Below are 12,809 nucleotides of genomic sequence, written 5' to 3' on the forward strand. Positions count from 1 at the left end.
TATCCTTTTTGTCACACTTTGTTGCACTCGATTTTCTGTGTCACACTTCAAAGAAAAAATATAAAACAAAGAAACTGTCCTGGAACGCAAAATACCGAAACCAGGATGTCTGCAGTCTCTTAATTAAAATCTGGATTCACCTAATGCTCAATTAGAAGCAAATAGTCTTTGTAGCGTTAAAGGGATACACAACTATCCTTTAGCACAAGATTAACATATTCCGTTTCATGTGATATTATGTACCTTTTTTTATAAAACACCACACCCACTGACTTACCATGAACAGCGCATGAGAGATTTATTAATATATCTTAACAAAATTGTTCAATTTAAAAAAATGATTAATAAACCTGACAAAATACAACATTACAATAAACTTGCAGAATGGATGTGTAATTGGCAAATGAATTTCAATATAGGTAATTGTGAGGTGGTGCATTTTGGTAGGAGGAATTAGGAGGCCACATACTCCTTGGAAAATAAGAGTCTAAATGCAGTAGAGGAGCAGAGGGATCTAAGGGTACAGATCCACAAATCATTAAAAGTAGCAACGCAGGTTAACAAGGCCATTAAAAAATGCAAACAAAATACTGGGGTTCATTTCTAGAGGAATAGAATTGAAATGCAGAGAAGTTATGTTAAACTGATATAGAACCTTGGTTAGGCCACACTTAAGATTACTGTGCAAAATTCTGGTCTCCGTATTACAAAAAGGATGTAGAGGCACTGGAGAAGGTACAAAAAAGATTTACAGGGATGATACTAGATCTGAGGAAAGACTGAACAGGCTAATACCAATCTTCAAAATTATGGAGGGGTTTGGTAGGGTAGATGTAGAGAACTTGTTTCCACTAGTGGGGAATCCAAAACTAGGGGTCATAAATATAAGATAGTCACTAATAAATCCAATAAGGTATTCAGGATAAACTTCTTTACCCAGAGAGTGGTTAGAATGTGGAACTCGCTACCACAAGGAGTAGTTGAGTAGAATAGCATAGATGCATTTAAGGGAAAGCTAGATTATTGCATGAGGGAGAAAGGAAAAGAAGGATGTGCTGATGGGGTTAGCTGAAGTAGGGTGCGAGGAGGCTCGCGTGGAGCATAAACACCAGCACAGACCAGTTGGGCCGAAAGGCCTGTTTCTATGCTGTTAACTCCATGTAATCTTTAGAACACGATCAGTTAGTCAACACAAATTAACTAGCTTTCCCCTTCAGACCCTTCTATTGATTTACTTTTCAAAAAAAAAAAATAGTTCTCACTTCTTGGCTTATGTACTGCAATAAACTAATCACAGAAGGGACAAGCCTGTGATGGAAGTGGGAGAGCAGTTATCCCTGTGGAAATGATTTTCAGGGCAATGGTAGTCAGTAAAATATGTAAAGTGATAGATTACAGAGTTTTTTTTGGAGGGGAAGGGGTGAAGGAAGAGAGAGATTATTCTGGAGTGAGATTATCATGGATCTGAAGGGAAAATGACATTTTCTTCCCCCATTGATTTTATTGATTGATTTTTGTGGAAAAAGCACAGAAAATTTATAAAAATTGTTTCTTCCCCCTCAAATACTGAAATTTACTTTGGCTGGTTTTAGGAAGCACATGAGAATGCACAATAGTGATAACTTTGTTCATGAGAAAAAAAAATCACTCAGACAGGAGGACTTTGGAAACCAAACAAATATTCTTCATTTAAAAAAAATAGCAATTTTGAGCAGATGTTTTTGATTCTACTGTGAATGTCAATCTAACATCAATATTATTCTTTCCCATAGTCTGACACCAAAAATGCCAATTGCTTCATTTCTCAGGCACCAAATGTTTACCTGACGTGGGGACCTATGCAGTTTTCCAGCTATGTAACTGAACGTTTCTTCATTGGTTCCCTTCTGTTGGCAATCCAATAATATTGTTCGATCATCTTCCCTGAAGAGAAATAGCAAAAAACGGATTACACATAATGAGCTAAAGCAACATTAAAGAGACAAAGATAAAAGAAGTGCAATCTGTCACAACTAAATTACCCATCTGCACCAATGTAGTACAAAAACTGAAAATGCTGGACACACTCAGCAGGTCAGGCAGCATCCGTGGAGAGAACAGAAAAGTTAATATTTCAGGTGTGGGCCCTTCGTCATAACACTACCCGGGGCAGTAGTTAGTTTTTTCAGGAGTTTAAACAGCAGTTTTGAAAGATAACGGGACAGTGCTTGAGGAGAGAACACGATTCACTGTGCACAGTTCTGGCCTCCATATTATAGAAAGGGTATAGATGTTTTGGAGAGGTTGCAAAGATGATTCACAGGGTTGATACCAGAACTGAGAGGATATCCTTATCAGGAAAGGCTAAACAGGCTGGAGCTCTTCTCTCTAGAAAAGGGAAGGCTAAGGGGTGACCTGATTGAGGTCTTTAAGAGAATGGAAGGGTTTGATTGGTTGGACGGAGAGAAAATGTTTCCACTTGTGGGGAAGTCCAAAACTAGAGGTCATAAATATGAAATAGTTGCTAATAAATCCAATAGGAAATTCAGGAGAAACTTCTTTACACAAAGAGTGGTAAGAATGGGGAACACAATACCACAACGATGGAAGGTGTCGTCAAAAGTGCTATCAAGCAGCACTTACTCACCAATAACCTGCTCACCGATGCTCAGTTTGGGTTCTGCCAGGACCACTCGGCTCCGGACCTGATGGCTTCCATCCTAGGGTCTTGAGGGAAGTGGCAGTAGGGATTGTGGATGCTTTGGTGATAGTTTTCCAAAATTCCCTGGACTCAGGAGAGGTCCCGGCAGATTGGAAAACTGCTAATGTAACACCGTTATTTAAAAAGGGTAGTAGGCAGAAGGCTGGAAATTATAGGCCAGTTAGCTTAACATCTGTGGTGGGTAAAATTTTGGAGTCTATTATTAAGGAGACAGTAACGGAACATTTAGATAAGCATAATTTAATAGGACAAAGTCAGCATGGCTTTATGAAGGGGAAGTCATGTCTGACAAATTTGCTTGAGTTCTTCGAGGATATAACGTATAGGGTGGATAAAGGGGAACCAGTGGACGTAGTGTATTTAGACTTCCAGAAGGCATTCGACAAGGTGCCACATAAAAGATTATTACTTAAGATAAAAAATCACGGGATTGGGGGTAATATTCTGGCATGGGTGGAGGATTGGTTATCGAACAGGAAGCAGAGAGTTGGGATAAATGGTTCATTTTCGGACTGGCAACCAGTAACCAGTGGTGTTCCACAGGGGTCGGTGCTGGGTCCCCAACTCTTTACAATCTATATTAACGATTTGGAGGAGGGGACCGAGTGCAACATATCAAAATTTGCAGATGATACAAAGATGGGAGGGAAAGTAGAGAGTGAGGAGGACATAAAAAACCTGCAAGGGGATATAGACAGGCTGGGTGAGTGGGCGGAGATTTGGCAGATGCAATATAATATTGGAAAATGTGAGGTTATGCACTTTGGCAGGAAAAATCAGAGAGCAAGTTATTTTCTTAATGGCGAGAGACTGGAAAGTACTGCAGTACAAAGGGATCTGGGGGTCCCAGTGCAAGAAAATCAAAAAGTTGGTATGCAGGTGCAGCAGGTGATCAAGAAAGCCAACGGAATGTTGGCTTTTATTGCTAGGGGGATAGAATATAAAAACAAGGAGGTATTGCTGCAGTTATATAAGGTATTGGTGAGACCGCACCTGGAATACTGCATACAGTTTTGGTCTCCATACTTAAGAAAAGACATACTTGCTCTCGAGGCAGTACAAAGAAGGTTCACTCGGTTAATCCCGGGGATGAGGGGGCGGACATATGAGGAGAGGTTGAGTAGATTGGGACTCTACTCATTGGAGTTCAGAAGAATGAGAGGCGATCTTATTGAAACATATAAGATTGTGAAGGGTCTTGATCGGGTGGATGCAGTAAGGATGTTCCCAAAGATGGGTGAAACTAGAACTAGGGGGCATAATCTTAGAATAAGGGGCTGCTCTTTCAAAACTGAGATGAGGAGAAACTTCTTCACTCAGAGGGTGGTGGGTCTGTGGAATTTGCTGCCCCAGGAAGCTGTGGAAGCTACATCATTAGATAAATTTAAAACAGAAATAGACAGTCTCCTAGAAGTAAAGGGAATTAGGGGTTATGGGGAGCGGGCAGGAAATTGGACATGAAGCTGAGTTCGGATCGGTCAATGCCCTGTGGGTGGCGGAGAGGGCCCAGGGGCTGTGTGGCCGGGTCCTGCTCCGACTTCTTGTGTTCTTTAGATTTGTGGTTGGGATCAGATCAGCCATGATCTTATTGAATGGCGGAGCAGGCTCGAGGGGCCGATTGGCCTACTCCTGCTCCAATTTCTTATGTTCTTATGTTCTTATTACAGCCTTGGTCCAAATATGGACAAAAGAGCTGAATTCCAGAGGTGAGGTGAGAGTGACTGCCCTTGACATCAAGGCAGCATTTGAACAAGTGTGGCGGTCAAAATCCTGGAACTTCCTACCTAACAGCACTGTGGGAGAACCTTCACCACAAGGACTGCAGCGGTTCATGGCGGCGGCTCACCACCACCTTCTCAAGGGCAATTAGGGATGGGCAATAAATGCTGGCCTTGTCAGTGATGCCCACATCCCATGAATAAATTAAAAAAACAAGGAATAGTTGAGGCAAATAGCATAGATGCATTTAAGGGGAAGCTAGATAAACACGAGGGAAAAAGGAATCCTGATAGGGTTAGATGAAGTAGGGAGGGAGCAGGCGCGTGTGGAGCATAAATGCCACATAGACCAGTTGGGCCGAATGGCCTGTTTCTGTGCTGTAGTTTCGATGTAACTCAATTTACAACATTTGCTAAAATGGGGGCCAGAATGGGAAGTTCGGTGATATGGAGTTTAGTGGGAATAGGGTCAAGGGAGCAGGAAGAGATCTCATAAATGAGGTGAGCTTGTAGAGGATGTACAGAGGGGGGAAAATAAAAAGAAATGAGGTTTTAGGGCTAGGGTGGGAACTGGACTGGGGGAAGGTTTGGCTTGGTAGGCACGAAGAAGAGGGAAGCAGCAGAGGCAGCTTAATGGATGGTCTCTATCCATGAGCTCCTCACACTTCTTGTTAGAAGTGAGGGTAGAGGGTTTAAAATAAATGAGGCAGGTAGAAAGTGTGAATTAGTTATCCAAAGTGTTGAAGCCCAGTGGACAGTGTAATTGAGCCAGCTCCAGAGGACAAGGATGACTACCAAATCAACTTGATTTTTCAACAGACGCTGCCCAATCTGATCGATGGTTAGAAGTTGTTTTCATCAACAAATTTCAGTTCCTGGCTGTATCCACTAATCCAGTGAAACTGATATGCTTGCACCCTTCAAAACTAACATACTATTAAGTTTTAAAGGCATTGCCACAAATTGTAGGTTGTCCACAAAGGGAGTCTAAGTTATACTTAAGTTCAGTCATTTTCTACATGCACCGCTTAACATAGCAAAACACACCTGCACCATGCATGTGGACAATTTTAAACAAGGAAAATACACATTATATGTAAAAAGAATTATGGTAAATTTACCAAGCTATAGTATAAGCACCCAACTCAGTTTTCCTTTTTATGCCAAACACTTCTTTTCTCCTCCTTATAAAACCCAAGTCTGTTCAAGACTTGAATGCTGCTCCCACATCTAGAGAGGCTGTTCTAACATCTCTCTCATATCCTCCTGGACATGCAAGGGAAAATCTCCTCAGATAGATAATCATTCCTCTGATCATGTGCCTCGAACTCTCTCTGTCACAAAGTCTCCACTAAACATTCCTCCCTCATTCTATGCCATCATACATGCTTTCCCCCCTCCCATGTCCTCACTATGTTGAAATCAAAGCTCGTTAATGTGAAGCCCACTATTCTACCCTCCCTCCTACAATCTACAGGTTGTTAAAACTCAAGCTGTCAATCAACTGACACAAACTTGATTTATTAATTACTTATGCTATTCTCTTCAACACTGGCATGTACTGTACCATGGACTGTGGCCATTCACCCGGCTTTCTCATTAAAATAAAAATTAACTCCACACTTAGCATGCAAATACCAGGTAATCAGAATGTTAGATATTTGCAGTTACATAGAAGAGCCAACAACAACTTGCATTTGTATAGCACTTTTGACATAGTAAAACGTCCCACAGCCAGAGAGGGATTACCATCAAACTACTTCACACATCTGATTAGCAAGCTTTTGAAGTCTACAAATTGACATTCTGTGTTCCTACCTGGTCCATGTAACCACAACTTCACCATTCTTCTTGATGACATTTTTAGCAGGGAGACTAGTTGGTGATGATACCGTTGACTGGGTAGAATTGTCCATTGTTTTCTCTGGAGTAACTATTGCTTTGCTGAGAGCTTTCTTTGCCGATGACAAGGAGCTTCTTTTTCCCTTGGTTTCTTTACCTTTCCTCTTACTGCTTTTCAAAGGCTCCTCCTCTTTTCGTGCTCTTTTCATGGTGGAATCCACTTTCTCGTTATACTTCCTCTTCCTGTTACCTGAACCTCCCCCATGTTCTGAAACAGTTGCTGTGCAAATCGGTGCAGTCAATAAAACAACACTCTCAGCGTTGTCGCTGGGATTACTGCAGGTTTCAAGTGACAGTTCCAAATCTGTGTGATTTTTAGTTGATGATGGTTGCTCTTCCTTTGAATGAGGTAATTTCACACCTACATCCATTCCTGACTCATCCATATTTTTGCTATCATCTGATGGATGTTCTACAATTAAGGAACCATTAGACAACGATTCTGACTTTGCATGATCCTGATCACCGAGCACTATATCCACATTGCTGCTGGACGACACAGTCTCCTCGTCAACTGTCCCCATATTGTGTTCGTCGTTTGGTTCCAGTTCAGGTGCTTGGCTCGCATTCACTGCCGCTGCAGCAGGTGAGCTCTGCCGAGTGGATTCGGCGTCAGGTGGCCTGCGACATTTTATCTTAACAATGAAATGATCATTTGATTTTTCCATTACGACCGCCTGCATTGGGGGATGGTGCTGATACTCAAAAGCAGAGGCTGAAATTTGCTTGTTCCACGTCGAAGAGCTGCTTGACCTGCTGCTGGAATTGTCTGAATCCAATGCCAAGTGGATATCTTGCTCTGAAGCATCCTCCTCATCGAGGACAGCGTTTTCACTGTAATGTGCAGCCAAAATCGCCTCGCTCGCTCCATCACGCAATGATTCTCCATTCTGAGATGTTAAGAAGCTGATCTGCCCATCTGATTTAAGAGGCGAGGGGACTGTAAGAGAAACTGCCAGATCCTCAATCAGAATAGAGGAAACAGAGGAACGCATTTGCAGAACTGAACTACTTTCAATGATCTTCTGGCTATTTGAATCTTCAAGTGGACTGATTACAGAATCTTTGGTTTGTACCACTGTACTAGGAATTTCCAACATGCAGCTTTCATCTAGAATATCGGGATCAAGTGGCGGTCTTAATCCAACTGTGTGCTTGTCTGGTGTAACAGGAGGCCAGGGAATAGTATCCACCTGAGTCGCTGGTGGAGCTTTATGTGGAGCGGAAGCAATACTGGACAGCTGTGTTCCATTGTCAGGCCGCACTTTTTCTGGGATAGGCCACGGATTACATTCCAACGTTGAAATTCCTTGTTCCAGAAGATCTGAGCCCTGTAACAAACATTTGAATATCTCACCCATCTGAGCGTCACTTACCAGGTTAAAAGTTAGAGTAGAGGCCTGTTGTTCAGTCAGAATGCCAAGTTCAGTTTTATCATGGGAGTCTTTTGCAGTGCTGGAATTTATTGGTGTGTCACTTGAAACATTTGAGCTCACCTGAGTCACAGATAGAACATTTTTCTCTTTTGTGTAAGGCCCAGAATCTTCTTTGGAGATACCACCAGCTGAAAATGCTATGCAATTCTTTGAATATTTTTTCAATGCTTCAGTTCTTTTACCTTTGCGGTCATCACTGGCTGCTTTATTTTTCCCAGAGCTCTTTTTGTCTGATAAGTTATTTGCCAAAGATGGTTCTGAAGAAGAGAGGGACCCCTTCAACTTTTGCAATTTATAGTCAACTTTGTTCTTGAGATGCTTAACCACTGTACTTTTCTTCCGTTTTTTGATTATCTTCTCATTTTTTCTTTTCTCTTCCAAGGCCAATTCTAGACTTATACTCTCACAAGAGATGAACGTCTCACGTACCTTGTCAAGCATAAAATCAAATTGCTTTTCCACAAACATCCATAATTTTTCTTTCATGTTTGGGGCCTGCTGTGAGAAAATACTATTTACAATTCCATTGCACTTGACCTGTAACAGTATGTTCTCAATTACTGCACAGATGGAGGTCTTTAGCTGCTGCCTAGACTTTGGAAAACTGGACCGTTTAACTACGGAGGTGAATTCGGCAAAGGCAATTTCAATAATTCGTTGAAACCTGCGCATTTCAAACTGCTTGTGAAGCTTCATGTACTTTTGCCGGATACTCTTTCGCGCGACCATCAAGGCTTCCATCAAATCGGAGACTGAGGATTTAATCTGATTTCTTTCCACAGAACTTGTTGGTGGGGACAGTTTCAACCCTTCAGTATTTTGATCTGACACCCCTTCTGATTCCTCTTGTTTTCTAATGCTCTTTATTTTTGTTAAGGTTTCAGAGGAACAGTTTAGAGTAGATTCGTCAGGATCCACCAGTCTTGTTTCTCTTTTATGTGTGCTTTTACCTGGATTACCCTTCTCTTTGTTACTGCTCCCTTTCACCATCTGAATGTTACATGCCGGTTTCTGCACTTGAGGTACACACTCCTCTTCATCACTTACAATTTCTCCTTCTTCTATTTCTTCTGAAAAAGAACGTTCTAACGAAATCCCCAATGTTTTTCCTCCAGCCTTGCACAACGGCTCCTGATTTTCTTTATTCAACTCAAGAGTGCAGCTTCTGGGAGAACAACCACCCTGGACTTTCGTTGCAGAATCTAATTGATGGACAAAAGTTGAAAAAAAAAGTAGAATTTATAATTCATAAATCTTTTATACAATACCTTATGCATTTATCTGCACTCATCGAGGTGCAAAGTGGGAATGGTACGCTTGAAGCTTCGTGCTGACACTTCACCAGTCACCCCTGTGCTCACTGACCAACGTTGGCTCCCGGTCCAGAAACGCCTCGATTTTAAAAATTCTCATCCTTGTTTGTGCCAGCACGAAGCTCGTGATAAAGGAAAGTTCACATCATGCTAACTTCAAATAAAGTCTTGTGTTTGATGCCAGGAATCAATTTAGAAATTAGATTAAAATCGCCTGAAATTTTAAGCATGGATGAGTCAGCGTTCATCAGCACATGAACCAACACATATAGGAGGAAATCTGCGGTCTAATGGATATCACACAGGGCTGCAAGTGAATCACCCAAGAGTTATTCAAAAAAATGGACTGATATCAACAACAACTTGCATTTATATAATGTAGTAAAATGTCCCAAGGCGCTTTCCAGGAGCGATTATCAAACAAAATTTGACACCGAGCCACATAAGGAGATATTAGGACAGGTGACCAAAAGCTTGGTCAAAGAGGTAGGTTTTAAGGAGCGTCTTAAAGGAGGAGAGAAAGGCAGAGAGGTTTAGGGAGGGAACTCCAGAGCTTAGGGCCTAGGCAGCTGAAGGCATGGCCACCAATGGTGGAACGATTAAAATCGGAGATGCGCAAGAGGCAGGAATTGGAAGAGTGCAAAAATCTCAGAGGATTGTATGGCTGGAGAAGGTTACAGAGATAGGGAGGGGTGAGGCTATGGAGGGATTTGCAAACAAGGATGAGAATTTTTAAAATCGAGGCGTTTCTGGGCCGGGAACCAACGTAGGTCAGCGAGCACAGGGGTGACGGGTGAACGGGACTTGGTGCGAGTTAGGATACGGACAGCAGAGTTTTGAATGAGCTCAAGTTTATGGAGGGTGGAAGGTGGAAGGCCATCCAGGAGTGCATTTCAATAGTCAAGTCTAGAGGTAACAAAGGTATGGATGAGAGTTTCAGCAGCAGACGAGCTGAAGTGTCATAGAGTCATAGAGTTATACGGCACGGATAGAGGCCCTTCGGCCCATCGTGTCCGCGCCGGCCATCAAGCCCTGTCTACTCTAATCCCATATTCCAGCATTTGGTCCGTAGCCTTGTATGCTATGGCATTTCAAGTGCTCATCCATAGAGGGGTGGAGGCGGATGATGTTACAGAGGTGGAAGTAGGCGGTCTTGCTGATGGAGCGGATATATGGTCGGAAGCTCATCTCAGGGTCAGATAGGACGTCAAGGTTGCGAACGGTCTGGTACAGCCTCAGACAGTGGCCAGGGAGAGGGATGAAGTTGGTGGCTCGGGAATGGAGTTTGTGGCGGGGTCTGAAGACAATGGCTTCAGTCTTCCCCATATCTGGTTGGAGAAAATTTTTGCTCATCCAGTACTGGATGTGTGACAAATCAGAGAGCGCAGAGGGGTCGAGGGAGGTGGTGGCGAGGTAAAGCTGGATGTTGACGACGTACATGTGGAACCTGATGTTATGTTTTCGGATGATATCGCCGAGGGGCAGCATGTAGATGAGAAATAGGAGGGGGCCAAGGATAGATCCTTCCGGGACTCCAGCGGTAACTGTGCGGGAACAGGAAGAGAAGCCATTGCAGGTGATTCTCTGGCTACGACTGGATAGATAAGAATGGAATCAGGTACGGGCAGTCCCGGCCAGCTGGACAACAGAGGAGAAGTCAAGAGGGTAATTCCCGTTATAAGGCTATTAACAGCGCCACTTGATTTTTTTTCATGCAAATTAGGAGAAGGAACATTCTTTAAACTACAGCTTTTCAAATGAGAGATCTCATACCCTTAGGGGGTCAACAAGGGGAATCTCAAGGGAACTCCAAACAGTTTTCTGTATTTGTTGACTTACTGACACAATATTTTTGTTGCTGTGTACTAAATAAAAAATGCTTTCTGCAACAATAACACTGTTTTTCTTTAGCTAATTGATACAAGTCCTTTTGGAAGTTAAGAAAGGAGATTCCCTGGGAGTGTGTTAATATTTGAGGGGATCCCTGGGTCGGTACTGTTGAGAAATATGGGATATGGGGAGCAACTGTTGGGAAGTGGGGGGGGGAAAGAGAGTGAAGTACATAACAGAATAATTATACATGGCTTCCAGATGGGAGCATGCTTGGCAGTCAAATGTACTGTTCTCACTCCAGACATGACTTTCTTACGAATTTGAAGGAAAAAATAAGTCAGAAAAGTCAGTCATTTACCAAATCAGGTGAAAATCCAATGTAACTTACATCACTAACACACAGTCCAATGCTCAGTTGATCACTGGCATATTATTTCAAAAGGTTCCTTTAGGAGTGTGGGAAAAAAAAGAGTAAAAAAACTCTCAAATCTACCTTTTAAAATCGCAGAGGTTTCCAGCACAGGAGCCTGTCATTCAGCCCATTGTGCCTGTGCTGGAGCAATCTAAAACTAAGTCCACCGCCCTGTTCTCTCCCCATAGCCTTGTATCGTCTGCTACTAATACTTAATTCAATTTTCCCTTAAAAGATACAGTGGTCTCTGCCTCAAACACTGGCTGTCCTTGATTACTTCATACATTTCTAAACGTTTACTAATTTGATCTCGAATTATGGATCCGAAGAGTTTTCCCACAACTGACGTTGGACTAACTGATCAAGGGTTTATCCTTCTTTCCCTTCTTGAAGAAGGGGACGACATCAGCTTCTCTCAATCCTATGGCAACATTTGCATATTTAAGGAGCACTGGAAAAACTGCGGCTTCCTCTCTGACTTCTTTCAGCAGCACAAGGTGCATGCAATCAAGGCCTAGTGACTTACCTACTTTGAGTTCTGCTTAAGTTCTCTTTCACAACTAATTTATTTTCTACAGTTATCTCTAACTAATGTTCCACGTCCTCTCGTACTCACTTCCACCATCATTTGTAAAAATCGATTCAAAATATTTAAGTAACATCTCAGCCACACCTTCACAAATAGACTCCCTCCCTAATTCCCAAGTGCCCTACCATCTCTCTACCTATTCTTTTACATGCTACTAAAAGCCCTTACAATTCCCTTTTATTTTATCTGCTCGTCCTTCTAGTCTTCCTTTTTATTATCTTACTGCATTTTCAATATTCCTTGTGATTATCTTGAGTACTGTTAACCCTAACTTGAATCATACAGCACACAGGAGGCCATTCGGCCCATCATACCTGTGCTGGGTCTTTGAAAGAGCTTTCCAATTAGTCCCACTCACCTGCTCTTTCCCATAGCCCTGTAAATTTTTACTTTTCAAGTATATATCCAATTCCCTTTTGAAAGTTACTATTGAATCAGCTTCCACCACCCTTTCAGGCGGTGCATTCCAGATCATAACTCCTTGTTGAGTAAAAAAAATTCTCATCACATCCCTTTTCTTTGCCAATTATCTTAAATCTGTTTCCTCTGGTTACTGACCCTTACCAATGGAAACAATTTTTTCCCTATCTACTCTATCAAAACCACTCACAATTTTGAAAATCTCCATTAAATCTCCCCTTAACCTTCTCTGCTGTAAGGAGAACAATTCCAGCTTCTCTAGCCTCTCCACATAACTGAAGTCTCTCATCCCTGACACCAGGGGTGACAAAAGAAACAAGTTTACCACAGAAGAAAATAAAGAATGAGACTAAAACAATAGGTTACTTTGTGGAGTCAAGGGTCTTCATTCTGATACTAGGGCTATACATCCAGTCAATTGTAGTCATGCAGAAGTGCTAACCATGCCACAATGAACTGTACACTGAGCAGTTGAAGAAAACAAA

At 42.2% G+C, this 12,809-nt stretch overlaps 1 protein-coding gene across 2 annotated transcripts in view; it reads right to left on the bottom strand.

Annotated features, from left to right (window-relative positions):
* casp8ap2 (caspase 8 associated protein 2) overlaps positions 1-12,809 on the bottom strand; it is a 48,573-nt gene that overhangs the window by 5,827 nt on the left and 29,937 nt on the right. For both annotated transcript variants that reach the window (XM_067984886.1, XM_067984887.1), the window contains 2 exons: positions 6,238-8,959; positions 1,824-1,923 (listed from right to left, as the gene is read on the bottom strand). In XM_067984886.1, the coding sequence (XP_067840987.1) occupies positions 1,824-1,923; positions 6,238-8,959 (2,822 nt within the window). The remainder of the gene's footprint in view (positions 1-1,823; positions 1,924-6,237; positions 8,960-12,809) is intronic.

Source organism: Heptranchias perlo, chromosome 5 (assembly GCF_035084215.1).
Source record: "Heptranchias perlo isolate sHepPer1 chromosome 5, sHepPer1.hap1, whole genome shotgun sequence".
Taxonomy (NCBI): Eukaryota; Metazoa; Chordata; class Chondrichthyes; order Hexanchiformes; family Hexanchidae; genus Heptranchias; species Heptranchias perlo.